Genomic DNA, 22,155 nt, shown 5'->3' on the forward strand with positions numbered 1-22,155 from the left:
AAAAAAATATGAATGGATAATAAAAATGTAAGTAATGAAAATGCATGTGATTAAGAGGGAAATTAGGAAGTGATTTGATTAAAACAGTCACAATGATGGACAGATTTCAGATTTCAGTCTTACCATCATGATTCAACATTTCAGGAAAGTGGCCTGAAAGGTGGAGTAACCAGAAATAGATGGCAAAAATGTTGACAAGTTAAAAATGGAAGTGATTAAATATATATTGTTATAGGAATAATTTAACAAATTTAGTCTATTCTATTTTCTTTTATTCATTTTTACTTAGTATGCATTGTCTTATTTTGGGGCCTTTCTAACCCAGGATGACAGTATTTTCTAAAATCACCACATATTTGTGTTACAATTTTCTCTATTGCATAAATGTAAGACCCAAGGTTGAGTCAGTAAACCAGGTGGATAATATCTCTGTTAAAATGCACTCTGACTTTCTTAGAAACAGACAGAGAAGACAACAATGGTTTGATGTGATGAGCCAAGGTTTAGATGTATAGTATATATGCACAGTAGAGTAGCTCCACATGAAGACTGATGGTATGTGGCCACTGGGCCGTGGGGAGATTATAGCACTCCTTTTGGTAAGGACAGCTCAGACTTGGTGATGGCAATACAACTGTTAACTTTCTGCGCAGCTCATCCGCCTGGTCTCCCTGATGCCTCTGTTATTGAGAATAAATACTTTAAGACATCCTCCTTCTCCAGAAAAAAAATTCATTCCCTCACTCTGCAAGATTTCCCTCCCATGTCAGTAGACAAATTGTGATACTTTTCTAAATGACATGATAAACTTGATTGATGTGTTACTTTTAATAGTGTCAACATGTATATTCTACAACAAGCAATTTTTGTATATTAAATGTTTCAGAAACATTGCAGCAGTAGATGTCCGAAGTGCTTGCAGAGACTTTCCACACGCTGACTGAGCTCATGTCAGGAGCTGGTAGCGAGCAGCTGAGATGATCTCCTGTCTCACTTCCTCACATCTCTTAAACAGAACAACACATTTCCAAATAGACAGAATATGGATAAAGATAAGAAACCATCTCCAATCTGAACATATTTTCTCACACATATTGTTTATGCATGCAGTCATTCAATGATTCAAACTTCAGACTTGATTAATTCAATAATTTATATAAACCTTTATTAACAGCATTTAAATTTATTGATGACTTTTTACATCTTCCACAGTATCAGTGTTTAACTATTATTACATTTCTGTCTTAATCTTTCAGACACATTGCACAGCCTGCCTCCTTCCATGTCCACCTTGATGTGTAGGACTAAAGTGTGTCCACTGTCCACTAGGTGGCTCCTCTCCACCACCAGCAGCATTACTCCATTAGGACATGTCTCACTGTCATTGTCTGATCAGTGATAATCTGTTACTACCTCTAATAATATTATACATTTCTGATCGACATTGTAATACTATATACAATGTAATAACCATCAATAGGGAATTGTTTTGTGTGAGATTTTTGTAACTTAACAATTACTACAATCAAGATATGCACCATCCAACCTTGTTTCAAAGATTCCTGAAACAGCTACTTTCAAACAGGATGCTATGTACAGGATTAACATATGTCACATGTAGTGAATTAAATAATCACCTCAGGATAATCTGAGACCTCGCCGTCAGCAGCTGTTATAAGGAACTACTTATTTTTCAGCTTGACTGATGAAGAGCATGTGGGTCATGTGACCAGGTTAAAGGCCTCTCATAAGCACATTTTACACCAATGACTGCCTTGTTTCAGTCAAATTATTGTCCACGGCATGACAATTCTCTGCCAGTGCCAATCTTTCACTACATGTACACAAAGTAACACATTTCCAAATTCTACACATAATAGCTTTAATTTGTTGAAGATATCTTGTCATAACTATCCATTCTCTTCTACATTGGTACATTATACAGTTTGGAACAGTGAAAACAAAAAAAAGCCAACGAAATTATAAATATAGTTGTCAGCAGCAATCTCTGGAAGGAAGCAGCTCAATCAGCCAGAATTAAAGCTGTTACAAGCAATGAGCAGTTTTCATTTTACAAAAACAAGCAAAGTCACTTCAGTTGAATTCTGATTAGTTTGCAACACTTAGAGCAAATATTCCACTGACACAACATTCATCCACTGTACATGTAAATCCATTTATTACTTTATCAACGTTAGACCAAGGTTGAGAACAAACTGAATAAGTTAGGATTTACTTACTGCAAACTTCATGCAGTGGCAGGAGATCCATTTTACAAATATATGCACTTATCTTTACGTTTAAGCAGAGCTAGTAGGAAAAAGCCCCCTACTGGACAATTTAAAGATAATTAAATTATTTTGTAATTTATTGATGTTTAAAACTGACAGTGACTCTATTGAGTTCTACACATGTTCAACTTTGTTATATAATATATTTAACAATATATGATTTACAGTCACACTATGTTAAGAGATGCCAGTTTTGGCGTGTGTAGCGACCCTTAGTTGTAGATTTAAATTTAATGTTAAGAGTAGGTTTCAGGTATTTCTGTGGTTTATGACGAGTGGCTCAACAGATAACTTTGGTATATTTATGTACTGAGCCACACCCTTTCAAGTTTCATTGGTTAATATATTGAAACCAGAACAAGACATCAAAAAGATGTATACATATTCTGATTAGCTTCATCCAATGATAATCACTACAGTATGCTGTAGACAGAATTGCTGTATTTCCCTCTTGAAAAACAAAAACATTTTCCATTGCAACAAACCCTATAATAAGAGATCAGCATCAATAGAGGTGCAATAGGTGCAATATAATGACTGTACATTATGTACAGCAACTCAAAAAGTGAATTTAGTGTTAGGCTACCCTTTAAAAACATCACACTTTGTACATTGTCTTCATCTCTGTTGCCTATTTAAGTCAGACAGCAGAAAAGAAACATGGTTAGTATTAAGTCTGGTTATTTTCTTAGTGTAAGTAAGTTATAAATCATAATAATACATTTTATTTCTAGGCGCCTTTCACAGCACTCAAGGTCACCTTACAAGGCAGAGATAAAAACAGAACAAAAAACAATGTATCAAAAAGTTCAATAAAATGAACAGTGAATAAGACATTATGTAGGTTGGCCAAATGGAAAATAATCAAACTGAATCTGCCAGTTTAAAAAGTTGGGTTTTGAGACAGGATTTGAATATGCAGCGAGAAGTCAATATCACGGATGTCTGGTGGGAGGGAGTTCCAGAGGTGGGGAGCAGAGCGGCTAAAGGCTCTAGATTCCATGGTGGTCAAGCTTGCAGGTGGTACAGTGAGGTGGATGGATGAAGAAGTGCAGTAGATCGGAAAGGTATAGAGGAGCGAGATTATGGATGGCCTTAAAGTGAGGAGCAGAATCTTAAAAACATTGTGGTATTTGTCCGGGAGCCAATGAAGTTGCTGAAGGACAGGAGTGATGTGATTAAAGAAGGGGGTTCTGGAAATTATGCGAGCGGCAGAGTTCTGGACTAGTTGAAGTTTATGAAGGAAGTTTATGAAGTAATTTGTGAGGGAGACCTAAAAGAAGAAGTTACAGTAATCAATGCGGGATGTTGCCAGGGTGTGAACAAGACTGGCGGCGCTGTTAATGTTACATAGATGGAAGTATGCGGACCGGGTACCATTATTCATGCGAGCTTGGAAAGATTTTGTGCTGTCAAGGATGACACCCAGACTCTTAACCTGAGGGGAGGGAGAAACTAAAGAATTATCAATTGTGAAGGAAAAACTGTCTGATTTTGATAAGGTGGATTAGGTGCCAATAAGGAGAACCTCGGTTTTATCACTGTTGAGTTGAGGAATTTGCAGGAGAACCAGGATTTGATTTCCTGTAGGCAATCAGAGCGGGACGTAGGCGGGAGGATGGAGGTAGGTTTGGTGGAAAGGTAGCGCTGGGTGTCATCCACAAAGCAATGGAAATTTATGTCAAATTTACAGATGATATGGCCATGTGGAAGTAAGTAGAGGGTAAACAGAAGGGCCCCCAGGGCAGAACCCTGGGGAACACGAGTAGTGACTGGAAATAGCTGGGATTTGAAAGATTTGAGTTGGATGAACTGAGAGAGAGGTATGATTTAACCCAGTCATGTCTCTCCATTACCATGAAGACAAGGACTGTAGTTCTTTTTTGTTAGTTATTACTGGTTGTCACTTGTAGATTCTGTTAATGAGCAACTAATTTGTTCTTCTTTGGTGCACACAGATAAACTTTCTTCATCTACCTCAACGCAGCGGTGTTTCTTTAAAGACTGTGAGCGTGTGAACAGCCTCTTACACTGTGAACACCAGTAAGGTTTCTCCCCGGTGTGGACTCGCAGGTGACGGCTGTAACTGTATGAACTGTTGAAACATTTCCCACACTGCTCACAGCTGAATGGTTGCTCTCCTGTATGGATACGTAGGTGGCGCATATAGTTGCTCAAGCGACCAAAACCTTTCCCACAATCTTTACACTGGTATGGTTTTTCTCCTGTGTGCGTGCGCACATGTTGTTTATATGTTTTTGAGATAGAGAAACTTTTCTCACATAGTTCACAGTGGAAAGGTTTTTCTCCGGTGTGGATACGCATGTGTGACTTGTAATTACCTAACTGAGAGAAACTCCTCCCACACTGGTCACAGCAATAAGGTTTCTCTCCGGTGTGGACACGAAGGTGTATCTTATAACTGCTCAAGTCACTGAAACTCTTGTCACACTGCTCACACTCAAACGGTTTTTCTCCTGTGTGGTTGCGTAGATGCAGACTAAAATGTCCAGACTGGGTGAAACTCTTTCCACAGAAGTCACACTGGTACGGCTTCTCTCCACTGTGGCTGAGCAGGTGTCGCTTGTATGAGCTTAAAAAGCTAAAACTCTTTGGACACTGGTCACAGCAGTACGGCTTTTCTTTCGTGTGGACTCGCATGTGTATCTTGTAAATGCTGAAGTAACTGAAACTCTTTTCACACTGGTCACACTGGTATGGTCCAGTGTGGTCACGCAGGTGTTTCCTGTAAGAGCTCTGGTCACTGAAATCCATCCCACACTGGTCACAGCAGTACAGCGTCTCTTCAGGGTGGGTATACAAGTGGAGGTTGTATGCATTTAGTTGGCTGAAGCTGCTGCCACATTGTTCACAGTGATACAGTTCTTCCTCAGTGTGGGTGAGTTCATGTCTTCTAAGACTACAAATCCGACTAAAACCTTTCCCACAGTTCTGACAGTGATGAGTTCTGCTCTCGTCTGCCTCTGCCGGTTTCAACTGAAAAATAAAAAGAACAGAGTCAGAGAAATAAAAGTTAGAATAGAGGTAGGGCTGGGGGATATGGGAAAAAAACGTATCACGACTATTTTTATCAGTCGATATCGATATATATCACGATTATAAAAATCAAATCACTATTTCTGTAATTTCCGATTCAAATGGTAAAAAAGATTAGTGGTACTACCGGTCTTTCGACACACTTTGCAGTGCATGATACTCTGCTTCTTGGCAGACTTTAAATAGCCAAAATATCTCAACAATGTCCTCGTCTTTTGAGGCTTGTCCTGTGTCCGTTGGGTGTCTTCTTCGGTAACACTGTCGCTCAAGTTTTCGTAAACATTTTTTATCGTCATTTTCTCTTTTATCTCGCTCCCACTTCTGACACTGGTGTGCACGACTGCAGTAATAGAGGTGTGCATCTTCACTAGTCTCACGATTCGATTATGATTCAGCAGTCAACGATTCGCTCAGCAATGCATCTCGCATTGATACATTGAAGCATTTCAATGTATCACATCCACAATTTTCTTTTGTACATGGCTGCTTTTTCATCAGTTAATAAAATCAGACAGACAAATATAATTTAGAAAGTGCTTTGAAAAGTATTATAGACCGTGACTGTTTTCAATTCAAAAATCTGACTACAACAGTAAGTGTATGACAGTGATCAGTGAGTTGACATTCATTCAGTTTAGACTTGTCCTGCACCTAAGGCTTAAAAGGACAAACAAATCTGTAACAGGATAGAGTGATCAAAGGTCACTTTCAAGTCTGACAAGTCTGACAAGTCTGTTATGACAGCACTGAGTATGTCATTTGTTACCTTAACTAAAGCTGTCTCTGTACAATGTAGAAGTCTGAAGCCAGACAGAAACGTTATCAAAAATGTTGTTGGCCCTTAAATGCAATCAAAAGAAAAGCAATAACTTTTGCCAACACCTTATATAAAAAAACATAACAAAGACAATTTCGAAAATCATACAAAAAATAAGTGGTAAATGATTTGTATTTACAGATCACTTTTCTAGTCTTGAAGACCACTCAAATGGAGATTGAATGGTAAAAACATCCGGCCCTGTTGAGACCTGGTATTAACATCCGTCCTGAACATGTCTTCTTTGACCACTTGGATCTCACATGCTAATAGTCATTCACGTCATTTGTGTTCGAGAAGACCGATTAATGTTATTTTCACTCAGTTTGGGTTTACAGATGTGTTTGATGATGATGTTTGTGTTTATGTATGTGTGTCTTTTTTTAGAAAAGTATCAGTCAGTGTTTATATTGCGGCCAGAAACAAATCAACGTTTGAGCACTGAAGAGCTCAGTGGGTGGTCCGTTATATGTAGCCCAGGACTCATTTGCTTTTACACTGTAAAACAAATGGCCACATGCATGATCAGATCTCAAGAGGCAGTAAATACTCATATGGGTGCATTCACAAATGTACTTAGAGCTGACCCACTCAGGGTGGAAGTTAATACCAGGGCTGAATGGGGTCAACAGTTTCCATTCTGTGGTGTGGATGTTTTTGGACAGGATGATGGAAGTGAAAACCATGTACATTGAAAGTTGTGTTTTCCATCGTGGCAGCACCGCAGGGTAACACCACATATTTATATAATCACCTTTAAAGTCACCACAAAGTGCATAATGACAAAAGCATATAGTTAGGGCTGGATCCGGTCTGCCTTAGAACTAGCTCTTAGTTATGATGCTATAGGCTTAGATTGCCGGGGGCTAATAACACAAGGAGATTCTCTTTCTTACTCTTTATCACATTAATGTCTCTTCATAAATGTTACTGATATGACTTCTTACCTGAAGTCTTTGTGCTTTATATCGTTTGTATCATTACAGATCGTGGATCGTGTTGGAAGCTGATCCTGGACTATGATTACAACTACATTACTTAGATATACAATATGCCTTCTCACATACACTATATTACTCTCAATACCAATATCATTACAATTGTCATTGTTGCCACCTTCCTTTCTGCAAACACCTTTCTCTACTTTGAACATTGATACATCTCTCTATTTATGTTAGACATTGTCTTTTCTCATAAATGTTATAAATATTGTAATTTTGTTGATGTGCTCTGCTACACGCGACATCTATTGCACTTCAGTCCTTCCAGGCAGAGGGATCCCTCACATGAGGCTTTCTCTGAGGTTTCTACTTTTGTTTCTGCTATCACACCTTGTTAAGCCATATGATTGCAATACATTGTCATCGCGATGACGGACTCTAAGGTGACTTATGAGATTGGTAGTGTTAAAATTTGCAAATGTTTTGCCGCCTCTCTGAACCTTTGCACATTTGGTGCAAATTGCAATCCACAGTTTTCAGTTCGGATGTAAACACATCACCCTAGTATGGACAGGCACGGATGTATGACGTCATGAGCGTTACCAGGCACGCTGTGTTTATCGGACATTTTACGGGATATCATTTTCGATTACGATAAATAAATAATAATATAAAATTCACATTATCGAGCCGATAATATATCGGGCCGATATATATCGTGCATCCCTTCTTATAAATGCATAACTCTATAATTCTGTTCTGCATATGTTAATGTGTTCAAGTTGTTTTTGTATATAAAATGAATAGGTTGTGTGTCAATATCATAAAAAACATTATTGAAAAAAAACAACCCATAAACATAAATTACAACGTTAAAGACCTTGTCAATCATTTTGACTGAGAACGGCAAAGTATAATACAACCTTTAATTCAAATACTAGGAGTGAAATTATGTACATAGAGCTATCCACTTGTGAACAGATTGCCAAAAACACATGTTAATTCCAGGTAAGAATAGGTTCATTTTTATGGGACCTCACCTCCTCTGGAGAACTCATCCTTATCGGTCAGAGTTAACGTCCTCCAAAGGCTTCTCCTCTCAGCAGGTTTTAGCTCTGAAATCAAACAGGGAGAGACAGCTCAGAGCAGAGGCTGACACTTAAGCAGCAATAACACCCCAGTTGGAACTGACAACACTGCTCTCCCTCACATTATTCAAGTTCATGGGGATCACCTAGATAAAATGCAGTCTAATACAACAGCCCTGCAATAAATCTTACCTTGCTCAAGGTCATAATGTTTTCAAAAGGCTTTGATTCAACTGTGTGTTTGTTTTGGAGGCTACAGTTTGTTGTGCAGTGGATTGTATGGTGAGGATTATCCTGTTACCCCATTCCAAAAACTCAAAAATAAAGTTCCACCTGTCGAGGCAGATGTCGGCCAAACTGAGCCTGGTTCCATTGTAGGTTTCTCTAAGGGATGTCATGATACCAGAAATTAGGTAGTCGATACCCATACCATGAAATTTCAATGATTTCAGATACCCAATTCGATGTCATGGCAAAAAACAAAACAACAAATTCCTTGTACTTCAACACACATTATAAAAATAATACAACAGTGGCTATGTAGCCTTCAAGTAATAAATAAAAAGAAAAGACTATTAATATTACAAAACAGAACAGTGGCATGTAGGAAAATAATGAGATTTAAGTTATCAGGTATAACTAAATGACTGTAAGAGGTCCTAATAACTGACAGTTGTTATTGTTAAAGTGTAAAGTGAGCTCAGGTTACCAGGTGAGGGAGGATGTGGCATGTGGCAGGGTGATACAGCACGGTTCAAGGACACTGGACATGTAATGTGTGTCTGCCCTGATCCAGAAGCAGCGGTGGCAATAGTTTTGCAGTGACGGGCTGTATTTTTCTGTGCCTACAGTGCTGTAAAAAAATTAATAAAAGAGTACCGTGCCAGTTTGTTAATGTCGGCATCGGCTTGGTACCGAAGTATCAGTTCTCGTGATATCCCTAGTTTCTCTATGTACGTGGTAATTTGGCAATGTACAAATAAAATTTAAGTGAAGTTGTGCGATGAATCGGCCACAAAGAAAACAGATAAAGCAAAGTTAACAAAAGATATCAAGGCTCTGGTGCACAGGGTTGCCAGGTAACAGGAAAGACAAAGTGTCCACAGGGTTTCCCTGTCTGTCTCCACAAACTCTTAGGTCTTTAGGTCATCATGAGAAAACTCAGGATCTTTGAGGAAGATGTTGAAGATTCCTCTCTGTGTCAGAAAATATAGTGGCAAGGATTTCCCTTCCACTGTGTCAAGAACATGACTGAAATGAGACCTGTGAAACTAATGTTTATCAAGAGATCTTCTGAAATACATACTGAGTAAAGAGGAGTGACATGAAGCAGTGGTGTGTGCCACTGGGGTTTCTCAGCTGTAGTGTGAACTGATGTTATTGTGAAAAGTTGAGTGGGTCTGAGCAAAGCATCCGCAGACAGATCTGATGCTCTGATGCTGTTCAACACCACAGAACCAAACCTCAGCTCAGTCCAACACACAACTGTTGTTGGCTCTAAACTCACACAGTAGCTGGACATGTATGTGTGGTCCATCCCGCCCGACTGATCCAATAACAGAGCATTTCTATGAGACTGCTCTATTTCAGTAATGACCTGTGTTCACTACAGAGCCCACGACTGAATCCACCAGTTAACACAGCGTTAGTTCACGATGTTCACGTGTTGTAAATATGTGTTCAACCGTTGTCATCAGGCTAAATGTGGAGTGAAGTGACAGTGAAGTAAAACCATCCAACCTGGCTCATCTGACAGAGCTGATTCAAACAGCTGTGCCGAGCATCACACATCCAAACTACCAAGCTAACAAGCTAACACGTTACAGAGAGGAGGAATAAAGCTGCTACATGCACACACCCGGTCTGTTTACAGCTTCACACTCTGCGAACTGCAGCTACACACACACACACACACACACACCATGAAAACACAACAGAACAAATACCTTTTCTCTCCAACACTCCGTTCGTTAACAATAATGCTGCCACGCAAATACCGCCATCTTGGAAAGTGACGACGCAATGATGTCACTGCGTGAAGCTTTTCCCCCCCAGAATTAACAAACAATAATAATGTAAAAAATACACACACACAACAATGCAGGGAGCAATGTGCCAGATGTAACAATATATTTTTTAATAAATTTAGAAAAAGAATCATAGACCATTAGTTAAAACTCTTAAATCATCTGGCAGTGTGTCAATAAGAGTTTTCCAGATAAGGCATGTCTTTAGAGGGTTTTTGTTTTTTAACACCTTACAGAGTGATTCTTAGAATATCTTGAGTTCAACACAAAAAATATTTTTGTGGGGAATAAACTTCAGACCACAGACCTTTGAATATTATTAAACAAAAGACCCAGCAACTTCAACAAGTTACTAACGTCATTGTTTTTAGGTTCTACATCCCAAAATCTTTGCCCAAAAGTTCCCTGAATGAGCTCAAACATATTCATATGTCTGCAAAAGGAGCACAATGAGAAAACATCTTCTTAAAATTGTGACAGAATTAATTGGGTGGATAGTATCTATGTAATCTTTATCTGAATTCCTTTAACTGCGTGAAGCTTGTGGTACGGTTGGTGTGCCAAATATTTTTTTACACTAATGTGATTTGTATTTTTTAAATTTATTATATTTATTGTCTGAACAATACAGTTTGTTGCTATAAGTCTGGAGACAATGTAGTTATGGAACCCCGGTGAGCACAAGTTGCCGTGTCTGGTTATTTGCCATGATTTTTTCTCATAATTTTATGATGATGAATATCATGAATAATATTGTGATTTTTTTCCTATGCTTTTTTCTCATTAAATTATAAATGTATTCTTATAATATCACAAATTTCTTATCAATTATGATTTTATTTTAGTAATAGTATGACTTTCTTTTTAATTACAACTTTATTCTTATTGTATTATGACCTTACTCTATCAAGTTTCCTTGCTCAATGTGGCCCTAAATCTCTGTCAGCATAGTTCTAGAAAAAATGTTAAGAAGTTGCGATACCGATGGAATATAAGGGGGCTGTGATTTCTACCCTTTTTGCATAAATAAATTGATTATGACCTGTTGAACAGTTGAAGTTAAGATTTCCCTTAATGATTTCTCGGCAGGACTCCAAATGCCAAACACAGTCCACAGCCCACCTACTGTTGATTTTTAGCTCCTGCACACACACACATTACACACAAAGTTGTTTTGATTTATTTTGCCTGATTACCTCCACACAGGACTTAGAGCTTGTGATTTGAAAAAATCTGTATCGACACATTAAAGGCTAAGCAATTTGAAAATGTTTTCCAATCATTACAAATGTTTTTTGTCATTTACTGATCTAAAATCACATACAGTACATATGTAGGCTACATATAGCGAAAGAGCCCCCTGTTGTGGCTTTATTCTTGTTGTTCAGCACTACTGAACTTTTTGTTGAAAAGTGCTGTGTAAATAAAGTTACTCCTTCAGAATGAAACCCACAAAGAGCTAATAAAGAGGGCTAATCAAATAAAGCCTATGCATGCCACATGTCTTCTACATTTAAGGTCCTCTCTTACAAAGTCTACATTATAGCAGTTTTAATACACCGTACAAAAGAAGACTTCAAACAGGAAATGTTTTTCAGGTCTAATTTATTATTGAACACATGTGGTTTTTCAGCTTAATAAATGCCGAGCCAATGTCAGGTTGAAAATTTGTCCTCATGCAAACATTAATGAATCGATTTAGAATATTTGTTTTGATTCCAACCACTGTTTTGAAACGTGTGAAATTAAATGTATGGACAACATTGCAACAGGTCCTCTGATGTTTTAGACATTGAAACATATATGTGGCTAATACAGATATTCTGTGTAATATACAAACTGCCCTGAATGAGTAAAATTGATATAAGGTAGAACATTGACATTTTTTAGGAAACCCAATCCACATGTGTTTTCCTTAATTCACTACTCCCTGACCATTTAGCTGTAATGTTCAAAAGAAAACGCCCCTGAGTCACTGGACCTCATGATGGCCTCGCTATGTCTGAGTGAAAGCTGCGAGTGGGAAAGCCTGTTTCTTTGGGAGTCCAGCGGGCTGGCCGACACCTACAGCACATGAGGGAGAGAGAGAGAGGAAGAGGGATGGAGAGAAATAGAGACAGAGAGACAGAGACAGAGAGAGAGAGAGAAAGAGAAAGAGAGGGAGAGAGAGAGAGAGAGAGAGAGAGAGAGAAGAGAGAGAGAGACAGAGAGAGAGAGAGAGAGAGAGACTGTTCAAAGATGGATGACAAATCCCCACATCCAAATAAATTTTGTTGCACATACTATATTCATATTCATATTTTACTGCACATATTATATTCATATTTATTTTAATTGTTTAGTCATGTTCATAACTTTACCTTTCAAACAACTACTGCATTTTCAAACAACTACTGCATTTTCAAACAACTACAGCAATTTTGCACACTTGTCTCTTTTGTCGTTTTTTGTATTTAGTCTTTTGTTCTTTGCTCTATGTACAATACCCTTATCATGCTGCTGTGACACAATCATTTCCAAAATTGGGATCAATAAAGTACATCCATCTATGTATTTATCTATACTTTACACTTCCTGTGCTATAAAAAACTGAAGCCAACATGTGTCATGTTTCATGACTTTGTATACAGTCTATGGGTTTAACCAAACACATATATTACATTTAAATATGAGTTCCTATATGATATGGGTGAAAATTCCTTAGTCAGGAATAGAAGGATTGTGGCCATAAAAAAACTGTGCAATTTCAGTTTTTTTTAAAAAAGATTTACTGTCTGTTCACTGCATCAATTGATCTACTTATTTTTTACCAAATCAAAATATATAATTTGCCCCAGCAATACTGCTTTTTTTGTTAATAAACTGTTGATATCTTTGAGTTGATGGGTGTATTATTGATACATTCATATGCATAATGGTTATAAGATTTATAACCTGCAGAGGGTTACTTGTTTTTGCTACCCTCCTTAGTTGTGCAAGACAGATTAGCTTATTTTAGCTCATAGTTTTGGTTTTCTGGCCCAGAGCTGCACTGTAAAATGTTGCCCCATGTCTAACAGTAAACCATATCAGCTTTAAATGGTAATAATTTATCAATGTTCTATTTAGAGTATGTTCTGATCCCTGCAAGTGAGAAAAAGGTTAATTCATGCAGCTTTAACAGTATGATTGATGAGGTCAGATTTAATATATTACACATAGATAAACCATCCTAAGATCAGGTATTTTACCTCTTCAAATTTCTTGGCTTTGTACTGCTCCGCTCCTTTAAGGAAGTTCAGCAGTATGATGTCGCACAGCACTGTTCCCTACATAAAAAGTGCAATAATATTTTAAATAGCGCTCATCAAAACAAGGGCAAAACACACAACACAGTTCACAGGAAAGTTTTACTGAGGAATTTTCATACTGTATAAAACGTAGATACTATCTAAAATCAGAGATAAGGACATAAGAGCAGGGGAGAGGAACCTCAGGGCTCCAGGGTGCATTCGACCTGTGAGACAATTTAAAGCATTATCTTGCGGGCTAGTTTTAAAATAAACTACTCCGAAAAACAGAACAATTCACGTCACAGAAAAAAAAAATTCTGCAATGTAAGAAAATAACATAAAATAGGCTAACATGTCCTTCTGAGTGGTGAACTAATAGGTAAGAAGCTGAAAGAAGAACTCAGAAGCAGAATTTGTGACGGAGCATTTGTTGCTGCTGCTTAGCTGCTGGAACAAGACAAAGTAAAACTGTGCACTGCGTAAAACAGTGCATTTCCCACTATGCAAGAATGAATACCTATGACATCTGAATGAATATATAACATCTAAATATACTTCTGAGTTTGCAATACTCTATCAGGCAATGATAAGAAGTTTCAGGACATGAAAAGTGAACTTCTCTTTTTGGGACAAATTTCTGCTGTGAACAGCTCTTTTCAACCTGACAGTTGTAAAGCCACGAGACTTAGACCTGGAAAACCAGCTCCATCACTACCAGTACACATCTGACTCCTGGCCAAAGAAACAGTTCCAGCCATGGCATTAGAGAGTTTAGATGTAGCCAGAAATATCATAGGCAATAAGCAAAAATCAAATGGGCCTTGATAGGAAAAAAGGTTCCTCACCGTCACATAAAAGTAATTTCAGCTTTCATCAAACAGTTGTGGAAAAGGACATTAAATTACTGAATGAAAAATTACAGGTACATAATAAACTTCTACACTTAGTATCGAAGTAAATCCTCACCACGCCCACTGATGTGAAGGCTGCCACAATGTTGATGAGTGTGGGGATCATGTTGAACTTCCCTGCCTACAAATGAAGAACAGCAGTAGTATCATTAACACTTAACAAATGAAGTAGTACACGAAATCTTCTCTGTTTATTCAATTCCTACTTCTTCTATCTCTTCTATCTCTAAAGTCTTAATTTTGAGTAATGAAAGTTTCTTTTTGTCAGCAAAGTCGTTCAAATCATTGAACTAAAGGAACCCAGATCCCCCAAAGGAATCTCATATGAAAACAGGGAGAACATGTAAATTCAACACAAACAACCCCCAATGTGAAAATGTAAATTTAGTCTGATAATTAAATAGCATTAATCTACTCTATTTGACCTGAAATTGTCCCAGTGCAGTAGCCATACTGCTACCGGATTGCATGTAGAGTAAATTATTCTGCTTGAGACCTTTAGTAATGCAGCAAGACATTTTTATTAGATGTTTAAAAAGATGTAGAAGTTTATAAAGAGGGTAGAGTGGAGTGAATAGCTTCCATTTTGAGATGTTAAAAGGACTACATAAAGAGTCATATCCCTGCATCGTTATTTATAGTACATTGTGTTATTCAAGTAATCATACTTAACTTGAATCCCTTCAGACATGAGTGTATTCATTTTATCACTTATTCCTAAATGGACCTTGTTATATTAATTGGGAATGAGTGGCTGACCACCCAATGCAATCAAATTCTAAGAGACACACTCACGTTTCCATTGACCAGGACATCGAACCTAATGGCATAGGCTTTCACCAGAGTGCGGTAGTCGGTCCCATTCTCCATCTTGTAATACTTGGCAAACCTGTCAACACAGACACATCGCAACAATTTAAATGAATCTGAATGAATTTTAAATTGACATATCAGTGTCCTGTTGAGAAGTACATATTTGACATAAGAGAGACAAGGATCATAACCATAAGTGATCATTTATATGTCACATTTGACAGCATCAAGAGGGCAAATAATGAAAAAAGGTTCAAGCTAATAACAAACAGACAGATATAAGACGTCAAACAAAAATAATAAATGAATCTACAATAGTCTGTTAGTTTATTTCTAAAGGAAATGTCATGGGTTTACCAAGATGATTAGAAATTGTCACCTCAGGATCATGAATATCAGCGTTGAATTTAATGGCAATCTGGTCAGCCATTGTCAAGTTCTCTGATTTTAAACATGTCAGTCCAACAATGTAGATCAGTACTGTACCTGAAATTGTAGCCTGGTGAGACAGCATTCTTCTCTGACATGGCATCAAGTCGAGTGAAGGAGTATGAGGGGTTACACTGATCGTCTGATTTGTCCAGATCACACACCCATCCGATCTTTATTCCAATCACGCCTCCCTGATAAAAGTTTCAAAATGAGAGTACATGCATGAGTGTGTTGTAACCACGTCTCTTTGGAAATATATTTATATGCGATTAGTTTTCACTGGATAAGATGTTAGGGAGAAAGGCAGTACTGGTTGTGTATTCTCATGACACAGCAAAAAAGACCCTAAATTGGTTGGACTCTTTGAATGATTTATGATCAGATTGTCTAAACTTATGGATTTTAATTTGTCGAGGATGATTTTATGATTTTATCAACAGTATCGAATGCTTTTGACAGGTCAATGAAGAGGGCAGCACAGGCTTGTTTGTAATCTAGAGAGGTGACAATGTTTTTATTGACTAAAACTGCAGCTGTTATTGTGCTGTCACCGGGGCGAAAACCAGAACCCATATTTTTAGATTGACCAAAGATTCAAGGATTTTTGCCAACAGAGGAAGTTTGGAAATTGAACGGCAGTTGTTAAGGTCAGAGACATTGCCACTTTTTTGCACTTTTTCATGAATTGGGATTATGCCTCTTAATAAGGTATGGTTGAAAATGTGAGATGGATGACCAGTCACAGGGCAGCTACTCTTCTGCATTTGATCAAGAAAAGGATGTAGACAAGGTCGTTCACATTTTTATTTAAATCAAACCTGTGACCCAAGCTATCAGCGAAAAGACTGCTTTGGAGGGTGTATCAATAAGAGGTGTGGAAAAGAAAAGATTTCTGTACGTGGTTGATTTGTTGCCAACTCTAAATAAAACACGACTCTGGTGAATCATTGCCAATCATTGAACATCCAAGAGACTTCTGATTTTATATTTACTGTCCAAATAACCCTGTCTTTCATTATTCCCCTTCACAAGAACGGCTGTAAATGAATCGATTTAATTGAAGGTCCATGCACCTTGACTGCAAACATAGAGCCCAGCTGAGTGGAGAGACATTTTAGCTCCACAGAGAATCACACTTACTCCTATCACAACAAAACTATACAAATGGGATTCATGGACTTGGAGCTGGGAAGATACTTTTTTTTATCGGTACCTAAACATATGGCACACCTTTCAAAAAGAAAAAATATTCTGTTGAGCCCTCAAGAAAACTCAGACACACACCAATTACATAGGGCAGCATCGGGAAAAGAGAGCTAACATAGAAATATATTAAAAGAAACAAGGGAAAGCCTGTGTACTTCCACTACCTGTTTTTAGGTTACACGCAGGAATTTCTTAATTTGGGCTATATAAACAACATCACTGACACAGCCTAAAGGGATAATGTTCAATTTCTATATATACTGTAATGTTCAGCACTGAGCGAACAGAAAATGATTGTATTGACTTGACAATGTACTTTTGACTCTACCTTTCTTGCCAGTTTGGTGAAGTTCTGCTGCGCGTAGTGGACCACATCTCCCACTCTGAAGATGGGGCAGTAGGTGTTGTTGACCATGTCAAAGTTACATTTTTGGATGTATTCGTCTGTGATAGTAGGAAGGAAGTTCCCTCTGCACAGACACAGATATGTATTATCATGTCGACATGTCAGACCTAAGTATCATCATAACTGAAATCATATTTGTCATACTTTGTATAGTTGAAGGTTGGGAAGCGGATGCTATTCTTAATGAAAATGGTGAAATTCTCTACTTCCATCATTGGCGTTCTGAGAAAGGGGGAAAGAAAGGCACGCAGGCACAGACAGACAGACACAAGTCAGTTTACCTCTGGGATAGAGGAAGAAATCTTAGATATTTCAAAATATGCTCAAATACAACTAAAACTATATGCATGCACAGAGATTATTGTAGGTCAGAGACCGTTTTAATGAATGTACTGCCCTGATACAGGTATGTCTGTAACCGTGATACCTCTCAATGGTCAGGGTAGTCAGTATTGTTCATTAGAAGTTAACAGTATTAGCAAAGCTCCCTGTCTCAGGCATAGTGTTGTCTTACGTCTTGATGGTGTCGATCTCAGCAGGACACCATCCTTTTATCTGACACATTTTTAGAGTGGCATTGAAAGGAACACATTTGCCTGTAAGAATTCCTGTGGAGGAAAAGGAAAACGTTTTAACAAATAAACAACACTGGTAATGCATTTGTTCATTTAACACATGAATAAGTGTTGTAATATTAATAATTGTAAAATAGTTTTTATCAAATATTGTGTCGCAGAATTGACATGAGAAGAAAAAGCGAATCAAGGTCTCACCATAACTTCCTGGTTTATTGGGAGTTCTCGAGCAGTCACTGTCCTGGGTACAATTATACTTCTTCTCACTCTGGACACACACACACACACACAAAGCTGCTTTAATAATTATTTTTATATCAATGACAGAACAAATGACTGTTTATTATGTGAAAGAAAACGGGTACTCTAATGATTTACATTGCATCCCGCATATTCTGTGATTATCCTGTAAGTAGATGTAAGAATTAAGAATTCCCTCCACATTTTCATTTATACTGTACAACTCACTCAGTAACTACAGATAACAATACACAGTTAACTGTCAGAAGGAACAATACAATTGACCTGTTTGTTGGTAATAGGTTATTTGGAAATAAAATCACATCAGATTTATCAAGTGATGCACAGGTCATAAATCTATCTTCCGTGAAACGATAATAGCTCTATAGGTCATTTACATCTACATACCCTGTAATAAAGGAATATATACCAACTGTATAAATTGTTTGTGAGATCATCTGTAATTCTTACCTCTTTATTCCTCCACTTCACATCTACCTACATTTAAGTAATGTAACTGTACAGGTACAGTGTTATTTTAACTCCAGCACTATACGTTGTGTTCCGTTATCCAAAGCTTTTATAAAGTCTATATTAATTATTGAGAATCTTGTCTTGTATATCAAATCAGTAAAAGAAGTAATAGTAAAAACAGTCTGACAGCACTATTAGGAAAAACAGTGAATGTGAAGGGCAATGGAAAAATGCAGTACATCAGTAGTCAGTAGTTGATCTCACCTGTGATGATAGAAGTATTTGTAATAGTAAAGCATTAGTAATAGTATTGCAGTAATGATATGACACTAGCTGACCTCAGGACAGTATCCCTGGACTTGGTTCTCAGTAGTAATCAGTTTAGTAATGATGCAGAAGACTGAAGCTCCCTGTAAAAACACACATATAAAACACATCACTTCATTGCAAGTACACTAGTACACCCATTCATCCATCACTGTGATGTTTCCGTGTACCTGTGTAGGAGTGACGTAGTCTGCAACATCCATGACCTTGTTATTGTAGATTCCAAAACCTTTGACTTTGGTCATCACTGATGATTCAATAGCTGTGTCTCTCACCTGGTAGGCCTTCTCATTGACGAAGACCCACCTGAAACACACACACACACACACACACACACACATTGTTGTACTTCTAACTTAGTGACACTCGTAGGCATGGTGTATTTGCCAGCCCCTTGCCCTAATCTTAACCCTAACCCACAACTAAATGCCGAACTCTAAACCTTACCCTAACCCTAACCTAAACCTAATTCTCACCCTTACCTAAAAAGCAAGTCTTAACCCTCAAACACGCCTTTGAAAAATTGAGGACCAGCCAAAATGTCCTCACTTTCCATAAATGTCCTCACTCTGTAAGGTCTATGTTCAAAATGGTCCTCACAAATATAGTACAAACACACACACACACACACGTTATAATACTATATATATTTGGGAGTGGCTCTTTCCCCTGTGACCCTCAAAAGATAAGCTGTATAGATAATAATAATAATAATAATAATAATAATAATAATAATAATAATAATAATAATAATAATAATAATAATTCAGTGCAAAGTAAACAGTAAGATCCTTAAAATAGAGCTGAATGAAGAGAAACACTCACCCGATGAAGTAACTGATGATGAGAAGTTGGACGACACGGTTGATGATGCCGATGGTCCAGCTCTTCACGACCACTGCCTTGGTGGTTTCATAGGTGAAGAAGTTTGTTTTGCAAGACCACATCCTAGCAGTGTGTGAATGTCAGTAGAAACAAGAAGGGTGTTTGTGTTTTTCCTGTATGTGGTGTGACTTCTATGACTCTGTAGAAATAAATCCCACTCTGTGTGTATTTTTTAAGTAAAGTGTGAAAAAAGGCGATAGGTGTCTGTAAATTATACAAATCAGCCCAAATGGAGCTGACGTCGTTGTTACTCTTTGGTGAAGAAACAGTCAGAGCAGTATCCAGATATCCAGGGGTAACTCCTCTTCTTCATGGAACGGTCCAGGAGTCTTTGACAACACAGAAAAGAAAGGCTGAGAAATGCCTTCATTGAGTTAAGTCAATTCAGTTCTCTCTCTCTGTCTCTCTGTCCGGCTCTCTTTCTCTCTCTCTCGACTCTATTGTTCCCCTCCCTCCTGCTCAGTGCACCATGGATGTTGATTTATGTTCATGGTCCATGTTTTTGTGCATTAAATTCTAGATTTACAGTCAGAAGATGGTTTTTACCAAAGGTTTTACTAACTTATTTACTATTCTGGTGTCACACATGTTGTATTGATAGATGTTTCTGTCTCCGAATCATCAACCAACATTTGGTTTTACTTTAATTATTTGCGTGTTTGTTTATGATGTATAGTAATAATAATAATACACTGACAAATTAATAAACTTTTCCTGCTGTCCACCAAAGTTGTTTTATCACTAACGCAAAGATTTTGAAGATGTTGTTGACTGCACCCATCATCTGAGGAAATGAAGACCCACTGGATTCACTATTCTTGTGATGGAAATATCCCAACATTGTATGAAGGATGGAAGCAACAAATATTAATTAATAAAAGTGGAGGTAATGAAAATGAATGTTTGAAAATGATTTGACTCAGTCAGTTTAATATCAGAGACAGCATCCGACATAGGTCTGCAAATGTTTGGTTTAGATTAGCAAAGTGACTTTCGCAAGAGGAGAAACAGAGAGCCTTGTTTAGAAGAAAAATATCTTTAAAACCTCTTTTATTAAACTTTGAATAAGAAAACAAGACATCTGCGTTCAAGAAGTTACAATGAGACCATTTTTGAATTCTGGAAGTAATTTTCCCCTGTGATAGCTTAGCCTTCTTTGGGTGTTTAGGTGAACGTGTATTACTTTTTGGTTTTGTTGATCTACTTAGAGGGAGATGAAGTTCCAAATTGTTGGCCATAAGATAGAGGTAAGTTATTATAAATCTTTCTGAGTGAAGTGACAGTCGGAAACAAATCATATAGACTTGAGGATAATAAGTAACTGGTTCTACCCACCTTGGGTATCATTCAGTTTAGATACTACGAATTGAGACATTTAATTTTGAGACACAATTGTGTTCATTCAGCTCATTCCAATAAAAACAATATGGTAAAAATAATAATAATAATGAATTAACAGTGGTTCCAGTTCCCTTGGCTGTTTTAACATTTGGTTGACATTTGGTAACATCGCTCACATCAGAAGCCCTTAAAAGCCTTCATAAGAAAATATTAAATATTCCATTAGTATCATTTCAGGACTTCAAGACATTTACACAGCCAGAAATGCAGTTTTGCCGATTTATTATAAGATGAATATTTTATGAATTCAATTGCATGATGTGCATCATGTAAAAGGTGGACCACAGGAGTGGGCCAGACCACAACCTCATGTATCACTTTCTACATTCAAATACTCACCACAAACCATATTCAGTCCAGGAGATAGCGTTTCATCATAATCCAATCCCAGCAGTTTTCCATCTAATGCCATCTACACTCCAATGTCTCCATTATACAGCAGTCACTTATGATGAGTCGATAATAAACTTCCATTGGATGAGAACGAGGAAGTGGTCAAATACAATTTATATAATCTTTCTCTCTCCTTCTTTCCTTCTTTGAAGAGGATAAGAGGGTCGGATGGGGGCAGTGACAATCAAGGGAAAGGAGGAAACGGGGAATGAGCAGTTTAAAAAAAGGATGGAGAAAAAGAGTGGAGGTGTGGAAAGGATGAAAGAAAACAGTTAAACAGGAGGAAATAGCATATTTACGTGCATACACATGTACACATGCACGCTCACATGCATGCGCACACCCACAAATGCACAAAATAAAAGCCAAACAGGAAGCCATGTTTATGTTGTTCCCAGGGTTGCCAGTCTGACTGAAAACTTATGTTCACTCACATGACACACTCAAACACACACACACACACTAGGCCAATGTTCTGACAGTGCACTCATCTCTAGCTGGAGATATTTTTCAAATAAGGGGAGATAAATATGTTGTTTTCTTCAATATTAATATGGTTGTTGGTGGAAATGCTTGAGTTTCAAAAATAGTTTTTTATT

General features: G+C 37.6%; 2 protein-coding genes across 2 annotated transcripts; both read right to left on the bottom strand.

The window, feature by feature from the left end:
* Window positions 1-1,868: 1,868 nt before the first annotated feature.
* LOC118118980 (zinc finger protein 239-like) lies at window positions 1,869-10,211 on the bottom strand. Its single transcript, XM_035172590.2, has 3 exons — window positions 10,141-10,211; window positions 8,147-8,221; window positions 1,869-5,288 (listed from the first exon to the last, which is right to left on the bottom strand). The coding sequence occupies exons 2-3, from the start codon at window positions 8,162-8,164 to the stop codon at window positions 4,185-4,187; spliced, it is 1,122 nt and encodes a 373-aa protein (XP_035028481.1). The 5' UTR covers window positions 8,165-8,221; window positions 10,141-10,211; the 3' UTR covers window positions 1,869-4,184.
* Window positions 10,212-12,159: 1,948 nt separating this feature from the next.
* Window positions 12,160-19,827, bottom strand: p2rx3b (purinergic receptor P2X, ligand-gated ion channel, 3b). The gene is made up of 12 exons (XM_035172711.2): window positions 19,703-19,827; window positions 19,048-19,183; window positions 18,889-18,960; window positions 18,035-18,104; window positions 17,776-17,869; window positions 17,406-17,483; window positions 17,184-17,325; window positions 15,704-15,840; window positions 15,200-15,293; window positions 14,460-14,525; window positions 13,452-13,529; window positions 12,160-12,285 (listed from the first exon to the last, which is right to left on the bottom strand). The coding sequence occupies exons 1-12, from the start codon at window positions 19,822-19,824 to the stop codon at window positions 12,160-12,162; spliced, it is 1,215 nt and encodes a 404-aa protein (XP_035028602.1). The 5' UTR covers window positions 19,825-19,827.
* Between the last annotated feature and the right edge of the window lie 2,328 nt (window positions 19,828-22,155).

Source organism: Hippoglossus stenolepis, chromosome 2 (genome assembly GCF_022539355.2).
Source record: "Hippoglossus stenolepis isolate QCI-W04-F060 chromosome 2, HSTE1.2, whole genome shotgun sequence".
Classification (NCBI taxonomy): Eukaryota; Metazoa; Chordata; class Actinopteri; order Pleuronectiformes; family Pleuronectidae; genus Hippoglossus; species Hippoglossus stenolepis.